This window comes from Thermobia domestica, chromosome 9 (assembly GCF_964235325.1).
Source record: "Thermobia domestica chromosome 9, izTheDome1.hap1.1, whole genome shotgun sequence".
Classification (NCBI taxonomy): domain Eukaryota; kingdom Metazoa; phylum Arthropoda; class Insecta; order Zygentoma; family Lepismatidae; genus Thermobia; species Thermobia domestica.
Window position 1 is genome coordinate 70,289,570 of NC_137462.1, and position 22,304 is coordinate 70,311,873.

At 37.1% G+C, this 22,304-nt stretch overlaps 1 protein-coding gene across 7 annotated transcripts in view; it reads left to right on the forward strand.

The window, feature by feature from the left end:
* The window catches only part of LOC145694727 (uncharacterized), a 137,369-nt gene that overhangs the window by 41,812 nt on the left and 73,253 nt on the right, over positions 1-22,304 (forward strand). For 2 of the 7 annotated variants that reach the window (XM_081771287.1, XM_081771288.1), the window contains exon 2: positions 19,212-19,623. The exons of the other annotated variants lie outside the window; for them this stretch is intronic. In XM_081771287.1, coding sequence (XP_081627413.1) covers positions 19,579-19,623 — 45 coding nt within the window. In that variant the 5' untranslated portion in view covers positions 19,212-19,578. The remainder of the gene's footprint in view (positions 1-19,211; positions 19,624-22,304) is intronic. 7 annotated transcript variants of the gene reach the window in all.

Here is a 22,304-nt window from a genome sequence, read left to right on the forward strand (position 1 = left end):
TTTTCGTTTTTATATATCTCCTCTTCCCCCTCCCCTAAGTTGCGGGCCTAAATTTTTATTTAAAAGCATCTGTTCCTGTTCCTGAAGTGATAAGCGTTATTTATACACACATACAGACACTTATCAACAATTGTCGATCTACTGCTGGATAGAGGTCTTTCCAATACTTTTTGGCAACCATTTATTTCTAAGATATTCGAAGTGCTACATAATTTCGTCACACCACCTTCTATTAGTATGCTGTGTAGGTCGCTACATGTCACAAGGTGAATCAGGGGCGGATACAGGGGGAGCGATCGCACCCCCAGCAGAAGAGAAAACTTTCTTATTTTATATATAAATAAAACCCCTCCCAGAGTTTGGAGCTTTTAAAAGTAGTTCTAAGTGGCAGTATTAGGACCCCCCAGAAGTCCGTCCTGGATCCGCCCCTGCGCGGAATTATATCTATTCATTAACTATCCGTTGTAATGGTGTTTTTGGAGGTATGCAGCGGTATGACATACCGGAACCTTTTAAACGTGAACGGAATATTCCCTCTTCTCTCTTAAAAAGCGGTTGACGAACTTCGAAAATACCAAATAGTAAATATGCAGTTTTAGTAAAATCAAAGTTTTTGTTCTTTTCCTTTGGTGTTTCACACAAAATGTAGAGGTTCAAGTGTGAACAATGGGAGCCAGTTGTGCTACATATTGTGATTATTATTATTATTACCCTGAAAGGTATGCAACCTTTTAACCATTATGAACCTGAGGTCCAGCGTACCGGCACCTTTATTTTTCAATATATATATATATATATATATATATATATATATATATATATATATATATATATATGAGATAGATAGATAGAGAGAGAGACGGTTGTTAAAATATTAGAATAGCGTTACTGGATATATTCTAAAATTGCTGTAATATAATTTTGTTCTAATATTTAAAAAATAAATACTTTAATTGTAATTATTAATATGAAACCCAGTACCTCGCAAAGAACTTGTATTAACCATACAAAAATGAAACAAAAATTTACGATTTCGATAATTCAAAAATAAATACAGATTCTGTAAATAATAGTAGTAGTGCCCCCCGTTGGCGCGAATGACTCATCCTCACTCTCTTTTATGACCGGGGTGAAAGGTCAATGACCTGGCCCGGGGTCAATGACCTAGGGGTACCTAGGACCACCCCCTCTAAATTTTGGCAGGGGTACCTTGGCCCACCCCTTAAAATTTGGCAGGGGTACATAGGACCACCCCCTTAAATTTTGGAAATTGCCAAATCTAAAAATTTGGTATGGTAGCCTAGGACCATAGTATGTACCTCTATCCGTATTGGGGGTCTATGTCGTTCCCTTTCATGGGTAAAAAATTGCCAAAAATTGAAATTTCGGGGGTTTTTGACCTAATTTATCCCCTTGGATGAGGTGTTATTACCCTATATAGTTATATGGGCGTATACAGGGGTTCATTACCTTTCATAAGACATGGGTATATTTGTGCACCCCTTGAGAAATTTGGGAGGGGTACCTTGGCCCACCCCTTCAATTTTGGAAATTGCCCAATTTCAACATGCGGTATCATAGTACAGGACCCTAATATGTATTATGATAAATTTGGATGGTCCACCTCGTTTCCTTTTAGGGGTACCAAATTGCCAAAATATAAACGTAAGCAATACGTTGTACCACGTGTTTGGTTTTTGGCTCAATTTATCCCCTTTGATGAGATGTTATTACCTTATATGGTTATATGGTCATGTATAGGGGTCCATTACCTTTCATAAGACATGGGTATATTAATGCACCCCTTGAAAAATTTGGGAAGGGTACCATGGCCCACCCCTTAAAATTTGGAAATTGCCCAATTTCAACATTGGGTATTATAGTATTGGACCCTAACATGTATTATGATAAATTTGGGTGGTCCACCTCGTTCCCTTTTAGGGGTACAAAATTGCCAAATTTTAGTACAACCACATGTTTGGTTTTTTGGCTCATTTTATTCCCTTGGATGAGGTCCTATTACCTTATATGGTTATATGGTCATGTATAGGGGTCCATTATCTATTATAAGACATGGGTACATTGGTGCACCCCGGGAGGGGTACCTTGGCCCACCCCTTAAATTTTGGAAATTGCCCAATTTCAACATTTGGTATTATAGTACAGGACCTCAATATGTATCATGATAAATTTGGATGGTCCACATCGTTCCCTTTTAGGGGTACAAAAATTGCCAAAATATAAACGTTGTACCACGTGTTTGTTTTTTTGGTCCATTTTATCCCCTTTGATGAGATTCTATGATTACAGGGGTTCATTTCTTATCATAAGACATGGGCACCCTTCTTAAATTTTGGCAATGGGGGTCCACTGAAATTGTCCAATTGAAGCATAGTACAGGACCTCAATATGTTTCGGTGGTCCTATTACCAAATTTGTTTAGTACAACCACGTGTTCGGTTACTGACTCAATTAAGGTTATAAGGTATGGATGGGTATCCCCTTTCAATTTGGTAGGACCCTTCGGGTGTAGTACGGTCACGTGATCGATGATTTGGTTTTAATGCGCGACGAGGTCCCTGGTCAATGTTCTCTAGGAATTAGGTGGAAACTTTGCCCAGGGTTCTCGTCTTATATCGCACAGTTCTTTAGGAGAATCTGATAACGTTGTATATGGAATGGACAATAAAAACACATAAATAAGCATAAATTGTATTTTATTCATTTTTCTGGTTTCTTCTTTTTCTTTCTTATTGACAATGTTTGTATATTGAGCTGGGTTTCTTCATTAGACTGCCTCCTCTTCTTGATTGCGATGATTTGTTTCCATGTTTTGCAGCATAGCACCCGTTTGCAAAGCTTCGTATTGTGAATTCTGTAAAAAAGAACGAGGAAAAAGATGATTAGTATAGAAATAGATGATGATAAAACAAATACACTTACAATGATAAATATGATAAAATTACCTGGAAGGTATATTGCAACAGTCTACGATCATTAACCGTGGGTACTGTTGTGAACAAGTATTGAATTTCACGCAGAGATTTTCCTTGGGCTTTACAACACAAATAAAAATAAGCATAATAGCCACATACGGATGAACCAAGACTTTGCATTTGGCTATTATTATATTTATAGTATATACAATGAAGTTTTAAGAATGCAACATGTTGTGGTACATAAGGAGGAAGGCCATAGCTGTCAAAATATTCTCCAACACCGCGATGATCAATATAAATTGCAATCCAATGACTTCCTAGTTTTGTGGATGGATCTGTATTTACAATGATTGCCAGAGGAAGAGAAATCCGTGAGGGTAACTCATCGCTTGCAAATACCCCGGTAAAATGATTTCTGAATAATGGACTCCCGTTTAAAGCACTAGCTAATTGTAATGTATTCAACATCGTGAATGGAAATGATACATAACGTATACGTACCTTGTAATTTAAAAGTCCAGGATAATGTTGCGCTGGTGGTCTATCTCTAGGAGTGAGGAAAACTCTCCATACACAATACAGTTTGCAGGTGCTGCTAATTTCTCTTGGAAATGAACTTCCAATCGGATGGCTCCATGTCGTTGTAAATTCCAATAGTGACAATCTCCAGCAGAAGAATCGGGAGTTAGGTCAAATACAAACAGTGTATATCCATTCTTGTAGTCGGCTCTTGAAATTGTATTTCCAGTATTGGTAAAATGTATGCCAGAGCCTGAGAACAATGTGTGGTACGATGAAATGTAGAGATTTTCTTCAAAGTTGGGTTGCAATGGTTTTGAAGGTACAGCTTTTCCATCCACGTACAGTGTAAAGAAATTAATGTTTAGATGTTGAAATTCAAATGGATTGGTGGTAATAGTTCCACTGGATGCTTCATTCGATGTAAATCCTACAATAATACGATTTGGCAATGTTCCCATAAACAGGTTATCAATAGTTTTGGATTGTATATCCTTCGGGATGGTAAATGATTTCATTTGAACCCTTGTCAGAGGATACTTTGCCGGTGTAGATTGTAAAATTTTATTGTGTGCCAATTTGACACTAGGGCTGATGCTGACTTTTTTCACCTGCAACGATGCATCTAGAATATTGATTTTTGCACTGACACCACTTTCACCGGCCATGAGACAAAAGTTTGGCTTTGCAGGAATAAGTTTCACACGTAATTCCACTCCATGAATTAAAAATTTATCTTGATTAAAAATGTCACAATGAAGATGTCCAATCATATCGAATTTCATACTTTGTTTTGTCAGTTCATAGCGTTGTTGAAATCCTTTGTTCTCACTTGTGGTTGCGTTCATATGACCAGCCGTATCTTGAAACCACATTGCTGTTTGTAAATGTGTATTTTTAGCTCCATCACTATAATTGAGTAGTTTTTCCATGTACGAACGATATGGATGATTATGTGACGGAAATGAAATCAGTTTATTGTTCAAGTAGATTTGTACTTCACTAAACATAGCATTTAGAAAATCATTGACAGGTGCAATTGCTTTATCCGTATTGATGAAGGAGGAACCATCTGGTTTCACAATTTGTGCTTGGATGTATAATAAGGTTTGTGGTAAATCAATGTATTCATCACTGCTACCACTCACTACAAATTCTATTGGTGAATTTTCAGCTATTGAACTAATTGGTTTGTAGCCTATAATACGATTGTCCAGAACACTGGTTTGCGTGGGCAACGTTGAAAAAATGTCCAATTCACTTTTTACACATTCACAGGATTGATGATGTAAGAAAGCCATCGTTGAATTAATCAAAAATATCTGGTGACGATGCCAATGATCTCTTCTTCTTCTTATGTGATAATTTACGTCTCTTTGTAGGATTGATGGTGTTGTTGATCGTTGGAAGGTCAACCTCAAACTGAGAGCAGTCATCCCATTTTCGTTTATGATATCCACTTCCCAGCATAGTTTTCAACTTGTTTTTAGCTTTTTCTTGTAAATTCGATTTTGCCTCTTGCATACGTTGATGAAACGATTCTTCCAGCGGTTGATTCGAGATCACAACATCATTAATCATATTGGCACCTGATTTTAATAATTCTTTTCCCACAGTTTTAGCGCCTTGCTTCACAAGTGGTAACACTGAACGAAATAAGCCACCAAGGAAACTTCCAATGCCATGTCCTGCTTGATAGGGACTTCCCACATAGACGTTGCCGATACCGGATAACGCTTGTTTTTGGTAGTATTGCAAATACGGATCAGTCATGACGACGACGACGGAAATGTAGTTTTGTACACACCGTTCCAAAGGTGAATGGCATCCGATGACCTGTGCTATCCCTTATATCGATTTGTATTTGCTCAAAATTCATTTTTTCCACAGGAACATAATGTGCAGGATTAAAGATTTGTACTGCATGACTTCCAAAAGTATGATTCACAGGATCCATGTTGACAATTCGTAGCAAGGGTACCATTGTATCTCCAACAATGACAGATTCAATAATGTCACAATAGACGTACATTTGTGATGGTAAGCCTAATCGTACATCCGGTGTATATTGTCCCTTTTCCATATCTTTTAAATCACTTTTCGGGTCAAATCCAAGCATTAAACTAACACTTGGTGACAATTGTACAGAAGTATGGATTTCCTTTTTGGGATGTCTTATGAGGCATATATTATTAGTTGCGTCATGAGATATAAATAAATTGGTTTCTTTATGATGTATATTAATTGCATGAATAAGATCCCGTATATTGTTATAATAGCGTACAGGGATCGTTACAACCTTCCACGGTTCCTGATCATTACTACTTGATGATTTGTAATATATTTTATTGTTTTTACTGTTAATGTTCAGCAAAGAATGTGGATAATGAATCTCTACAATTGCCACATCCCATTTCTGGCGAAACTCTACACGTCGTTGTAATTTCGTAATATATGAAGTCAATGTATTTTCTGGAAAATAATCCATGGAACTATTACTGGGAAGTGTAACGTAAAAATCTTGATCAGGTTCCATTCTTCTTCAATGAAGTTGCAGGGATCCACGAATTGAATGAGGAAGGATATCCTTTCCACTGGACGAGATACTCCTTTCTGCGACCTTTTGTTCTTGTACGTAATATTTTATCGATGAGGAACGTCGAAGGGAGCGGTACTGGTTGTAATTCTTCTCTGTAGAAAACACCATCGATAAGTTGATGATTTAAATCCTCTAGTCGATACACTGGTGGGTTTCTTGGTACAATGGCTTTTACTCTGAATATTTCCCAAGTCCAGTTCTCGAGGTAACCCTTGTCAAAGATACGTTTTGTTTTACTTATACGAACAGTATCACCAACAGATAAATCCGTATCTTGTTTTGAACGTTGTAGCTTTTTGTCGTATAAGTTATGCCACACCTCCAGTAAATTGTCCTGAGACGTTTGCAGGTGCCATTTTAATACTGGAATGCCGACTTTCATTGTATGCTTTTACAAGTAAAGGCAATACTTTGATGTAATTGTATGTTTGATATTTGGTAAAGTATTTCCACATACGATGTTTCAATGTCTGATTAAATCTTTCTGCGATGCTGGCTTTAATATCTGGATCCTTTGTTGTAACATGTTGCACGTTGTGTTTCCTGAAAAACTTTTGTACTGTCTTGTTGGTAAATTCAGTTCCTTGATCACTACGTAGTACAATTGGTTTCCTTTCCTGAAAAATCATTTCAAATGCATTCACTATATCCTCGGCACTTTTTGATTTTAGTGGTACAGCCCACCCGTACCGACTAAACACATCAATCACTGTAAGAATATAGCGGTAATTGTCATTATAGTTTTGAAGTGATTGTAAATCATTTAAATCACATTCCCATTGATCATCAATATTGTTGACAAGATAAAAATCTCTACGGAAACGACGACGTACAGGACGATGTAACGTGTAGGTAGGTTGTTTGTTTAACCAAAGTTTTATTTTGGCTAGAGGTATAGATTTTCCTGTGGCTTGCCATAATTTCTTTGCAGTAGAAAATGATGCAGGATGTGCTGGATTGTAATAAATGGATTTCAACTTTTTGTTCATGGTTTGTACGTTGACCATTGTGGAATGATACGTTTTCTTTTTGGTCGGACTTCTAAAACATCATCATCATCATCTTCTTCTTCTTCTTCTCCGGAAGAAAATAATTCAGATGCCGGTTTTGGTGGTGCAGATCCTTCAGATGCTGTTGTACTATTATGCTTGACAATATAGTTTAATCTTCGTGGATTACCAATCAATTCTTGAGGTGTGTTTGACGATGCAAGGTAGTTGCAAAACAATTCCCAGCCTTGAGGATTAGAATGTTTCCTCGGTCGAGTCACATCACACATTAAATCTACAATATTGGATCCATGTAGTTTATTGCCGTTGATGTACACTGTTCCTTTATGATCCCACGTAATTGCGTCATCTTGTTTTAAACGACGGAATAGTAGTTCGGCTTTCTTACGATACATTTGCGGTATTGCGGCTAAAATTTCTTGTTTCGTGCTATCGTCAACATTCGGGACATCACCATCAGGTTTCATTGATGTAATTGTAAGTGGTATTGGTTCTTCTTGTTTACGTATCACATAAAGATATTTCTGTAATATTCTATTGTACTGATTCCATTTTTCTTCATCACTTGGATACGATGTATTCAATATAGATTGCATTTCACGATCGAGATTAGATTCTCGATTTTCACTCACACGGGATGATGATGCATGCATTCGTTGAAGCATTTCTGGTGGCACTAAAACCATCTTCTTGCTATGTTCCATGATGTTTATTGTTTAAACAAAATACTGGATAACACACTTCCTACAATAGGTGCAAGTAATGCAGGTAAGAATCCTCCTTGTTGTACGGCTAAATGTTTCTTCTTTTTATCCAATGATTTTGTATTGTCTACGAGATAGCGGAGCGTGTTCTTGTAACGCTTTAATCTTGACTTCTGCGCACTTGTCAGTGGAACATTGCCTTTTAAGACATTATAACAACATTCACAAATACTATGAATTAATGAAGCGTCTGCATTGGCAATAATAGCTTTACGCAATCTTGGTTTAGCTTTGTGCAGAGCACGTAGCAGATCAGCGTGTTTCACTGTAGGAGACATCGTGACAGACTAAGTCATTCTTTTCACATGCACAATAATTTAAACATGTTTTGTTGGTACGTAAACATAATGATGCAAATCGTCGGGAAAAATATTTGTACGAAATCGCATTTCATCGGGTGTATCTTGTTTAAGATCCAGCAGTAAATAGCCATGTGGATTTCTTGTTGCGTCTGCATAACTTTCTTGTAGAAACAGTGGATGCTCAGGCATGATTTGATAACTCATATGCTTGATTTGTGACTTGTCACGTGGATTTTTAAACAACACCAAATACGAACAATTTAAACTCATATTTCTATTTGCTTTACTTTGATGAAATACATTTTGTGTTATAAAAATCACACTAATATTTCGATGATGTGATCCTTTTGTGAACATATCAACAATATCAGTGTTCACTTCTCGCATATGGTCATCAATAATAATCAAATGTGGTCCATCTTGAGGCTGAAAATCTTTCATTCGTGGAAGTCCTTCGTGAAATTCTACTGGAACTGGCATTGTTGCATACACGTCTTGCCATTCTGCATAATACCAGTATATCTTACGAAATTTTGCATTGATCATGGTTGGGAGATGTGACAGTAATCGCTTCACAAAATACGTTTTTCCACACCCACTAGGCCCTGCGAGAATACAGGTAAATGGATGTTTCCACTGTGTATCCATGATGAACACTAACACCTTGTTTCAAAAATGATGCGTATTTAAAGCGAGTACAACAATTCTTGCACTCACTGGTGTGAAAAGGAAAAATCCGTTCATGTGTTTATTGAATAGTTGAAAACCGTTTATTTGTTAATCGAATAGTTGAAAACCGTTTATTTGTTAATCGAATAGTTAAAAACCGGATAAAGTTTAACGGTTAACCGTGAAAGCTGATCACTGTTTGATTTAAATTCTATTTGAAAATTTTTCGTTTCAAATTTGTTTTGAAATTTTTGTTTCAAAAATTTTGTTTAAAAATTTTTTTTGTTTCAAAATTTTTGTTTCAAATTTTGTTTAAAAATTTTTTCGTTTCAAAATTTTTTTTGTTTGTAAATTTATTGTTTCAAAACTTTTTGTTTGAAAATTTTTCGTTTCAAATTTTTTGTTGAAAATTTTTGTTTCGAAATTTTTGTTTTAAATTTTTCGTTTCAAATTTTTGTTTTGAAAAATTTTTAGTTTCAAGATTTTTGTTTAAAAGTTTTCGTTTCAATTTTTGTTTTGATTTTTATTTAGTTTGAAAAGTTGAAAAAAAAGTTTTAAATGCCAAGAATCTTGTTCAAAGTTTCCACCTAATTCCTAGAGAACATTGACCAGGGACCTCGTCGCGCATTAAAACCAAATCATCGATCACGTGACCGTACTACACCCGAAGGGTCCTACCAAATTGAAAGGGGATACCCATCCATACCTTATAACCTTAATTGAGTCAGTAACCGAACACGTGGTTGTACTAAACAAATTTGGTAATAGGACCACCGAAACATATTGAGGTCCTGTACTATGCTTCAATTGGACAATTTCAGTGGACCCCCATTGCCAAAATTTAAGAAGGGTGCCCATGTCTTATGATAAGAAATGAACCCCTGTAATCATAGAATCTCATCAAAGGGGATAAAATGGACCAAAAAAACAAACACGTGGTACAACGTTTATATTTTGGCAATTTTTGTACCCCTAAAAGGGAACGATGTGGACCATCCAAATTTATCATGATACATATTGAGGTCCTGTACTATAATACCAAATGTTGAAATTGGGCAATTTCCAAAATTTAAGGGGTGGGCCAAGGTACCCCTCCCGGGGTGCACCAATGTACCCATGTCTTATAATAGATAATGGACCCCTATACATGACCATATAACCATATAAGGTAATAGGACCTCATCCAAGGGAATAAAATGAGCCAAAAAACCAAACATGTGGTTGTACTAAAATTTGGCAATTTTGTACCCCTAAAAGGGAACGAGGTGGACCACCCAAATTTATCATAATACATGTTAGGGTCCAATACTATAATACCCAATGTTGAAATTGGGCAATTTCCAAATTTTAAGGGGTGGGCCATGGTACCCTTCCCAAATTTTTCAAGGGGTGCATTAATATACCCATGTCTTATGAAAGGTAATGGACCCCTATACATGACCATATAACCATATAAGGTAATAACATCTCATCAAAGGGGATAAATTGAGCCAAAAACCAAACACGTGGTACAACGTATTGCTTACGTTTATATTTTGGCAATTTGGTACCCCTAAAAGGAAACGAGGTGGACCATCCAAATTTATCATAATACATATTAGGGTCCTGTACTATGATACCGCATGTTGAAATTGGGCAATTTCCAAAATTGAAGGGGTGGGCCAAGGTACCCCTCCCAAATTTCTCAAGGGGTGCACAAATATACCCATGTCTTATGAAAGGTAATGAACCCCTGTATACGCCCATATAACTATATAGGGTAATAACACCTCATCCAAGGGGATAAATTAGGTCAAAAACCCCCGAAATTTCAATTTTTGGCAATTTTTTACCCATGAAAGGGAACGACATAGACCCCCAATACGGATAGAGGTACATACTATGGTCCTAGGCTACCATACCAAATTTTTAGATTTGGCAATTTCCAAAATTTAAGGGGGGTGGTCCTATGTACCCCTGCCAAATTTTAAGGGGTGGGCCAAGGTACCCCTGCCAAAATTTAGAGGGGGTGGTCCTAGGTACCCCTAGGTCATTGACCCCGGGCCAGGTCATTGACCTTTCACCCCGGTCATAAAAGAGAGTGAGGATGAGTCATTCGCGCCAACGGGGGGCACTACTACTATAATAAATAAATGTACAATTTTATGGCGTTCTTTAATGTCTTTGTCATTGCCCCTTCAGCCTTCATTTCTGCCCAGTCTTTGAAGCACTTGTTCGATTTCAGACAGCCGTTTTTGATAGGCTTTCACTTGTTGGATCATAGCCAACGTCTCCATAGCCGATTTTCGGAGTTCCACACAATTCCAATGGCGTAGCACTGTTTGAGAGAGCACGTTGCCTTTTTAAGTTTTGACTGGCCCAATAGATAGGAGTCCACTTCAATCGCGAAAGGAACCGCACGGGAGCTCGTAGGCGACTAACACTAGGTGCGTTGTTAAGCTTACTTCCCCCTCTATCCCCTGAAGCTAGCGCGCTGTGACGTACAGTACGTCAGACAAAGAATCGGTCTCATTACTTTTATGCAGACCTTGTACAGGATGGTATCAGAAAGTTTTGAGATTAATTATGTAACACGCCAACAGATGATAGCGCAAGACTGCACACACAGGCATAGGTAGCACCAGCCTTCATAAGTCAGTGTACATCGGGTGCAGTACAGCTGGTGCATTTCCACGTCTGCGATTTCATCATGGACAGCAAGTTAGAACAACGAGCGAACGTGAAATTCCATGTGAAATTGGCGAATCTACCACAGAGGTGCTTGGCACGATTGTCTGTGTGTCATACGGAACAGTACAGTCAATCCTCACGTATGCGCCGTGTTGCTACCAAGTTTGTCCCCAGGCTGCTGACCCAGGAGCAGAAGGAACACAGTGTTGAAATCTGCCAAGAACTCTGTGAGTGTGCCGTGGATGATCCATCCTTCATGTCGAGAAGCATCACCAGTGCCGAAATTTGGGTGTACGTTTACGACCTGAGACAAAGGAACAGTCTTCGCAGTGGAAAGAGCTCATCATCTCCACGGCCGAAAAAGGCGAGGCAGGTCTCAACTTAACCAAGTGCATGCGTACCGTATTTTTTGTCATTCGTGGCATTGTGCATCACAAATTAGTCCTCAGGGGCCAGATCGTTAATAGTAAGTTCTACTGCCAGGTTTTAATGTGATAGCATTCTGCGAACGACTCATTACAGCATCGCTGTACACTTTTCTAGTCATGTCATGCATTTCTGGTGAATTTCCCCAGTTTCACACAGAATTTCACGTTCGTTCATTATTCTAACTTGCGTCTATGATGAAATCATAGACATGGTAACGCTCGTGGTCAGACTAGCACCAGCTGCACAGCTCCCGATATACATAGGACGATATCTCTTAGCACATTGACTTATAAAGGTCAGTGCTTCCTGTGCCTGTGCGTGCAGCCTTATACGCTGCCACCTGTTGGCATGTTACAGAACTAGTTTCGAAACTTTTTGATATCACTTCGTATATAGTGTTCACGGATTTCAAAATTTACATGCAAATTATTCACTCTTATTTCGAAAAGTGTATATATACTCTTATCTTATTATTTAACGAAATCTGAGACACAGTATAATACTTCCGGTCACTAAAAAGAAACACTGGTTAAAAGATATTTAGGATAGAAAACAGTGTTGTTTAAGGATCCTGTCAGCATTGAGCTTGTGCCATATGTTCGTACTGTCGATAGGAATATGTATACCGATTAACTGAAACAGGTATATCATGTTCATCATCTACCCAGACATAATGAATTAAGAAGGATTCTCATTTCAATAACGTCATATTAAAGGTAGGGCGGCATGCCCAATCAGAAACTTCAAGACTAGAAATCCCATTAAATTTAGCACTATAGTTCAGATCTTGTGCGATACAATTTTAACCTGTTTCCTCCAAGACATACCTCGTGCGGGACACAATTCAGTTTCGTAAACAAAAATGTCATACTCATATATATAATTACGACCTGCAAACCAGTATGAGCAAGAAATTCCTATCCCAACAGAATCTCGAAGAAAATGCTTAGACTCCAAATTAGTTGTACTACTGAAAGGCCAATTTCTGGGTTACGATATGATACATCGCTTTTTGTGACTAATGGGTAGTTTCTTAGAAGAGAAGTTAAGAGCTAACCTTTCTCATCCTAAACTAGATTTAAAATTATTGTATGTACTAGTGAATCTGGTTGTCTCGCTTACTTTCTTGTATAAAACTTTACGTATTCATGTAATGTTTTCTAAAACACTATTATTTTCAATGAAGGTACCCGTACATAATAGAAGGTAACGTGTTAAATGTAAAGAACAAATAATACTTGCGTATTGTGCTCTGCTTTGAATATTAGGTTTTTTTTTTTTTTTTTTTTTTTTTTTTTTTTTTCTACTGAGATGGTTTGATATTGCATTCGTGTTGAAAAGTTTTCTATGCAGAAGATTTGAAGATTTGCTCCAGAAAACAAACTGAGACCCACTTTCTAGTTATGAGCACAGGGGCATCGATGACTTCCATTCGTAATCGGAACAATTGATTTTATATCCTTTCAGATTTTTGAGGGCAGCTATCAATGTATGAATATATTCATAAAGAATAAATTATTAGACGTTGAAGGTTATTGGTAAATGTAATGGGCAAAAGTAGATAATGGAAATTGTAATTGGCTTGAATTTCATATTTTCTAGTGTTTTATTATTATTATTATTAATATTATTATTATTATTGACTTGAATAGTTAAATGCCAGTAAATTTATTCGTAAAACTTCGTGAAACTAAATACCATCCGTCAATAACTTATTTGATGTTAATATTTGCTTCTGTCCCTACGGTTTAGGAATAGGTTATAATCTTTATTTGATTGAAATAGAGCTAGTTAATGATAGTTTATAGGTTCTAAAGTATTATAGCTGTGCACGAGTATTAGAAATGACTATTTCTGATGCTGTTAAAGAGTGCAATTAATTCATTAGTGCCGCTTGTGCCATCGCCCTCGTTCTGTTTTCAACACACTTCTATTGAAAAATCAGAGGAGGCCAAACAGATCAAGGGCCTTCAAACATAGAAGACAGGATTAAAACTACGAGGGTTATTTCATAAATAATGCACACTAATTTATTATGACTTTCTCGCTTATTGTTTGGAAAAGATCTCTTTGCCTGCCTTCAATACAATCTCCTTGCTTGGCAATGACGGAATCCTAACGTCCGGTTAGCTTCTGTATTCCATCAAGGACACCATCTTCTGAAGCTATCAAATGGTTCGGGTAACGGCTGCAGAAAGCTCTTCCAGACATGTAAACGGACGTCCACTCATACATTGTTTCAACTTAGGGAACAGGTGGTAGTCTGGTGGACTTACGTTTGGACCGTAGGGTGCATGAGTTAACATTACCCATCCGTATTTGCAAAGCTTTGTACGCACAGCATTAGTAGTATGCGGGCAAGCGTTGTGGACAATCAGTGGACCCAGCCTGAGCAACTGCGGTCGGGTTTTGTACATTTTTCTACCCAGTTTCAGCAGAAATTCACGATATTACTCTGTTGTGACACTTCTTCTACATGGAACGCTGTCCATTATGATAATGCCTTGGTTATCATAAGTAAAAATCAAGTATCATTGAGATTGGAGACACTTTTTTGGTCTTGGAAAAAGATGGAGCTCTCCATTCGTTATTGTTATTGCCTCAATTGTGATTTCAACTCCGGCTTCAAGTCTCTGATCCATGTTTCATCAATAGCAATAATGCGACGCAGAAAGTCCTCACCTTCAACGTTGGATCTTTGTTTCAACACCGTTGCATTGTCCAGACGTGTCTGCTTTTGTTCTGCAATCAAGAAATGGGGAACCCATCGGGCAGAAATATTTCCTTTTCTGTAAATCACTTGTCAAAAATCGATATACTGACGCAGATGTCAGTAAGTTCCTCACATGTCACACGTTGATCTTGTTCAAGTGCATCTGCCACAAGTAGCACACATCTTTCATCGATTGATGATTTCGGTCTTCCTGGTCTTGCATAATTCTTTATGCTCATACGACCACTACGGAAACGAATAGCTCAACGAGAAGCAGTACTACTATCCACTGTTGTCTTACCACAAACTTCACGTAAAGCAGTGTGAATTTCTGTGGGATTTTTGCCACTTGCCGCCTTCATTTCTAACCCTTGTTACAGCTGCACTGTGTTCACTAGAAAGCGCACAAGCACACGTCTTACTGCCTCAAGACCTCAAATTCAGTTGACGAAATATAGGCCTATGTTAGTATTTTCCCTAATTCTAGTTCTAAATAGCAGGTTTTTTTTATTATTGTTATTATTTGACTAAGTTTAAATCTCAGATATGGTGGCCTATAACTCGTGGACCAAAAGTCTGCTTATCATGAGTGATGAAAAAAAAGTGAGGCAACACTTTGTATGCATCCCTTTAATCTACGAGTTATGGGCCGTCATATTGGAGGTTTGGACTTTGTCAAATTTTCACCCGTGTTCATGAACACGGAGATACCGCAAAGTATGTTTAAAATGACCACCATTTACTGCTTCTCACGTTGCACTTGAATCATTGTCCATAGTTCGTTGAGTGTTGTGTGTGATTCTTCCAAAGTATGCGGTTGTGTTGTGTTAGCTGCCGAATTAAGGTATCCCCATGAGAAAAATTTAGTGAAGTGCGGTCGGGAGACCGGGATGGCCACAGTAGCTTGGAAAGATACGCTCCGGTAACACTGATTCCAAATACTTTCTCCAGCAAAAGAGAAAAGAATTAAGTATTTACTCTATGGTTGCGTAATGTTTTTGAATAAATATATGTATGTGTTCACTCTGTATTTCGTACGCTAAGCTCGTCAAGATCTGCTATCATGCCAGGTTTTGGTTAAGATCGGATTAGTTTTCGTATTGATTCCGTAGGATATACAACACTGTTGTTTGTAATTGATCTTAAAAAAAAAAAATCAAATTGAATAGATAAAACTATTATTATTATTATTATACTTTCAAAATTCGACTTCCAGTGTAACTAGTTCACATCCGGCTTCGTTGCGAAAGTCGAAAACTTCATAACTGAAGTTTGGAATTTACCAACATATTACTGTACAAGAAAAGAGGCAGACATAGAGAAAAAATGTTTGAAACAACTTTCTTGTTTTCATTTTGAATCTGAATCAAAACTTGTTATATCCCATTTAAAAAAATCAACTTCCAGTCTGAGTGGACAACGTTCTCTCTGTTTCGAATATTTAAAGTATCGCCATTAAATTTGTAATGTGTGACGTAATATACTTATCAACACTACATAAAATATAAACCGAGTTAAGGGACGTCCTGATACGATTAAACCGCCTCACTCTACACATATAGATGGTTATGAAGATTATGGAAAGGGGACGGTGGCTCAGTGGTAGAGCGCAAATCGTGTCCATGAGTTTTCTGAGTGTTCTTTTCATTCCACATTCTCATTCTACCAATTCTTTAATGATTCATTTTCATTAATTATCAGTTTTCCGTAGCTTAAAAGGTATTAGCGTGGAATGTTAAACCAGAAATTTCATTCATTCAAATCTTGAAGGATATGTCATGGAACCACCATTAGCCTACAGTCCTGCAAACATTCCTTATTCATTATAGAATTGAGGTCTATGAAGTCATGTATGGTTTCCACAGGAACATTTTACTGTTGCTAGTTCAGTGCCGCACTCAGTTCCGTCAGCGAGGATGGAGGAGGATTCACAAAACAACTGGTTCTTCATCAAATTTGACATGGTGATTCGAGAGCTTGCGCTGAATATCATAAGGGGTCGCACCCGTTGAGGAATAATGACCGAAAAACGAGATGCCCATATACTTAACTTTGCTTGAAAAAGCATTTGACGAGTGAATTCTTATTGTAAACAATGGGAAACAGAATTTTCAGCATTAGAAATAAGCCGAAGCCCTTTTCGTTTTGTTCTGCGAACACAATTTTTCAGTGCCATTATGCTTTTCGCTGATATGCCAAATTCAACTAGTCATGTTCATTCACGAAGACAATTAATGCACTAAAAATTATATAAATAATCAATAAATGCCTATCGCTTCGCTCCAAATTCGCAGTTAATGCATATCTAGTAATAAGTATACCTATTCTTACAGTATGTTTCTAAAAGTTAAACTTTCTTTTCGTACTTCAAAGACTGCATGCCATACTGTTCAGTATCACATTACAATTAATTTTTTATAGTATATCTTTAATAATAATAAAATAATGTATGTGTTTGTGTCTGTCACCAGCTATTCCATGGAAAGGAATGGCATAGAGCCATCAAATTTGGTATATGAATAGATCTTCACCAGATCTAATTGCCCACGAAACCCTTTTTTTTTTTTTTTTTTTTTTTTTTTTTTACAATTTCGGCACGAGAGGCCGGGTATTAGTGACAAATTCATAGTTTTCGTGCACGGTGAGATGAATAGTAATGCTCCTGATACTATTGAAGCATAACTTTAGGCCCCGTCGTCGTGGGGGTTAGAAGGGAGAAATAACGTGTCCAAAATGACCGATGTTAGTATCAAATTCATAGTTTTCTGGGTCGCTGAAACGAATAGTAACACACTTGACGTCTTACAAGTCGAACTTTATTCCCCCGTCGTCATAACGTTCAAACTGATTGACTTTACAGCTGATTGACGACAGCCCCGTTGACATTTGAGCCCCCCAAAAGAAATCTTTCAGTTTTACACCCCACGCTTATGCCGGCTAGGCTGAAGGAGACGACGATGATGAGAAATGAATGCAATGGTGGAATGAATAAAGTGGGTGGAAACGGAGAATCACGGGAAAACCCACACACACGGTGTTTGTCCACCACAAAGTCGTTGTGGCGCGAGTTGGGATCGAACCAGGGACCCCAAGCACCAGAGCTGAACGCGCTACAACTGAGACACCTCGACCCATTTGAGCCCAAGTTTAGGCAAGAAGGGATACGACAGCCAATCATGCGTTGCTCGTCGGTATTTTATCTTTCACTTATGTTGAGAGGGAGAACGCCGAAAGTGTTGCTATTCGTTATTTATTTATTTATTTATTACACCTGTCTTCGTTGTTTATATATTACACTCATATTGACAGGGGCAACACCTTTAGCGTTGCTCTTCCTTATTTATTTCACTCATTTCTTTACCTCCAAATATAATATACTAAATAAACTTTATCTTTCCCGTGCGACGAACTGGTATTTCAGCTAGTAATGCAGAAAAGCCACTAAGAAAAATATAAAATGTTATGTATATCATTTTTATAATATTTGTTAATTTTTATTATTATCGAAGGAAAGATTTTTCAGATCGATTTTTCTTCCTTTCCCTTCTCTGAAAAAAAAAATACGAATAGTTTTTGTATTCTTTCAGAAGTTCTCAACAAAATTTAATGCACAGTATATGCAGGTTGTTATCTTTAAAAATTATGAATTCTGTGTTTAGTGTTGAAGTGTAAGGAGCAGTTACAGTTCCTTAATTAGAAGTTTGCGTATATTTATGCAACCTCTCATAATTAAATCTTGTCAAATTAGATGAATACTGAAATAATATTTTTATAGACGGCTAATTGTGTTTTTTCTCTCTTCAGTGAACAGTGTAATAAGACTTGAATGAAAAAATCATAAGAAACTTTATTATACTTACTTTTCAAACTAAACGAAGGGAACACATAGATAACGATACAGTAATTTAGAGAGTAAAGCGAGTTGCAGAAGCCGGTGACTCAGTAGATCGATATAGAAAGGAGTGATTGATGCATTGTGTTGTATATTCAAGAAGAAAACAAAAAGAAAAATGGAAGGTGTAGAAACTTCCATATATTAACAATCAATGTTTCGTTTTCAAATCAAACGCTACATTAGAAATCGCTTGTTAGAATTTCATAGATTAGGATGTTAAATTGAAATATTTTTTTTTCTTCGAAATAGTATTGATTTACCGTTGTCATATGTAAAAAGATACGGATGCAATACTTCTTATGTTCATATGTGTATCAGAGATATAGCAATGAAAAAATAGTATAGAGCATGGAATCAAGATCGTTTTCGTGTATTTACGTAGTGTTGCTAGAATTGATATTCCTAAAGTTAGAAGTAACTAGGTCTTTTAATTGTCTAGTGTATGTGATGCTTTGAGATAATGACCAGATGGACTGTTTTTAGAAACAGTATCGTAATACTAAGAACCACGGCTGTACACTGAACTCTTGAAAATAATCAATAGAAAAAGAGAACCAGTCATGCAATATCTTCTCATAGTCGATATCCGAAAGTTACAGTGTCTTTAATGGCTAATAGTGTTTGCTTCTATATTGGACAATGTAGCTTATAATTTGAGCTGGAGCCTCTACACCACAATGATTTGTTTGTTTGTTTTTTAAGGGGTGAATTGAAAATAACTGAGAGAGATCTCTTCTCTGGATCGACTTTACTTTCTCGGTTTGCATGTCCGAAAAGATTGCATGACTTGCATGTTTAGCCATGATAATCGTGGAGTCCCTATGCTATGGAGGCAAGAAGTGTGAGAGCAGTCTGGTTTATATGCTGGTCAACAGAGTCAAAACTGTGCCATTTGTTATTGGCTGCAATACATCTCAGTGACGTAGAAATCATCAGCAGTTGTAGAGTAGTATAGGACTTCCCACTGTACATTTATTACTAGTGGCAGGCATCGTCTTCCTTACCCTTCGTAATGAAGCAATACTGAACTACTTCAACTGCAAGACGAAATAAAAAGAAATAAAAAATCATGGCTTCTCAACTTGTGTATAAAATTCCGGTCAGCTACTCGCAGGTGAGTGTCAATTTTTTATTTTTATTTTTTTTTTAAATCGTATGGTCCTTACAATTTTCTTGATTTTGACAATAGTTTAATGATTTTCGTGTACGCATTTTATAAATCGAGTTATAGAATATATATCAAAGTTAGATAATTTAAAACAAACGTTTTGTTTCTTCGCTGATTTTTAAAGGATTCTTAAATTTTCCTTTTCCTCTGATTAGAATCGTGGAAGAAATCGAATATCTACAAGATTTAAAAATTAAACAGACAAGACAGAAACTTAACATTTTATAAAGTAAAGGAATTCATTTTGTATTTGAACCGAAGAAATATATCACAGAAATATCACAATATTTATCATCTTATTTTATGCTAATTGTATAAAGTTCAAAATTTGGATATATTGTAAGAAAAGTTAAAATATATATACACTTAGCCGATTTCGGCATCATTTATCCGATTTCTCCTATTTTACTAAATTGAGTTCTGAAATGGAATAGTTTCAGGGCGATCTACTTCAAACTTGTAAAGCAAAAAACTTCTAATAGTAATAGATCGCGACTCTCGATTTACTAATTTATGTTTAAAATACGAGATATTTCCAAATATTAGTAGTCGGATTTTTGTCAATCCTTTGACATGACATTCCCCTCTCCTTATAAGGTATCGATACTGTTCTGAAACAGAGATGCATTGTTGCCGTTATCATTCAGCTTTGTTCTGAAATACGCTGTAAGGAAATTTTTTTGAAGATAGCAACCAGGGTCTAGAGTTAAATGGCACTCACCAGGTTGTTACTTAACGCTGATTATGAAATCTGATAGATTTTACAAGAACATTGGAAAGAAATGCAGAGATTGTATTTAAAACCTGCAGCTTTATAAGTAAATGAAGAGAAAATGAAATACGTGGAATTTGACTTTAAAAAAAAAAAAAAAGCTATAATTGTGTGTTTGTGCTGGATGGTTGAGAAACATGATTGCTTACTTTGAGGAAAGAACGGAGACTGAACATACTTGAAAATCGGACCGAAGAGGGATAGGAATGAGAAATGGCGGAAACTTCATAATAAGGAGTTGTATAATATATACAGGGTGTTAGTGAACAACACCGACAATCTGTAAGAGGTGATTACTGACATCAAAATAAGGGGAAAAGTTCATATGGACCTATGACGAAAAATGCATAGTTTCAGAGCTAGGGCTGTCCAAAATCGCGAAAAAGCTAAATTTCAATAGGCTCTATTTCGAATTCCAGAAACTGTGGATAGTGGTTCTTATCGGCGTAAAGGAAGCCAGGCATACACAATCCAAATTGCATATTTCATCAATTGTCAACAGGTGTACAGAGAGTATTCCATACAGGGTGTAATTCTCAGATATGTTTTCAAGAGAGTTTTCAGATATACGCTGATTTCAATAAGGGTTCAAAGTAGGCAGGAGGTAAACCTTGAGAATGGACATCCAATGCTTCGGAGGGAAGGCGGAAGTGTTAGGAACCGGAAGCTCCACGTTTCTTTGTGTTCGGAATAACGTGTGATGATGTGTATTTCGTCACGGTATATTTCGTGTTTTCTTCACTTACTGTAGCAGGGGCGTCATTTAGGGGGGGCAGGAAAGGTCATTTGCCCCCCTGAGTTTGAGATGTATATAGATTTTATCAATAGAATAATAGTAAATCAGTGAAAAACGCGAAATTTTACTTATATCAAGGGGTCTTGTCCCCCCCCCCCCGCAAGCAAAGTCTGAGATGACGCTCCTGCTGTATAAGCGTGAAAGAAAACATCGCACCATGCATTTTCCCGAGTACGATAGACCGTGCTGCTGAAGATCCTTAACACTTCCGACATCACGCCAAAGGATTCCGTGTTCACTGCTATCAAGGCTTATCGTTTGCCTAGTTTGGACCAATCATAAAATCAGAATATATCTCAAATTCGCTTCATGGCATGTCTGGGAATTTCACCCTGCAGGGTATAATCCGTACACCTATTGAACATTAATGAAATGTGCATTTTTGGATTGCTTATGCGTGACTTCCTTTACGCTGATAAGGACCACCATCCAAATTCAAAATAGGGTCTCTTGAAATTTGGCTTTTTCGAGTTTTTGAACAGCTCTAGCTCTGAAACTATGCACTTTTCGCCGTAGATAGATATGAACTTTTTCTCTTATTTCAAAGTGACCAGAACTTTTACTTTCAAAAACTGGACGCATACGAATCGGCGAGGGGGGGGATGACTTGCATATTGCATTTTGGGACTCAGCAGTGTTTTCAATTTACAAAATACACAAGTAAGAATGATAACACAGCGTTTCTAACTTAAGTACTACCCAACAATACTTTTAACTACTTCAACACTGAGGATTCCCACTCAATTTCCACTTGAACCACAGAACACTCAATTCTCATTTGAATATTCAGAAGTTCTAGGCACGGCTGAACCTTCCCAATGCGTGTTGGTACGGAAGAATGTAGAATTAGCATTGGCCATTTATATTTTGAATAATAATTACGGGACACCTGGGTCATGTTTGCTTAAAAACGGGACATCTAGGCGTCCCGTTTGAGAATCAGAAAAAAAAACGGGACAGTGGTTGAAAATAAGGGACTGTCCCGGCTAAAACGGGACGTCTGGTCACCTTGTCTTATTTTGATGAGGAATCACCTCTTACAGTTTGTCGGTATAGTTC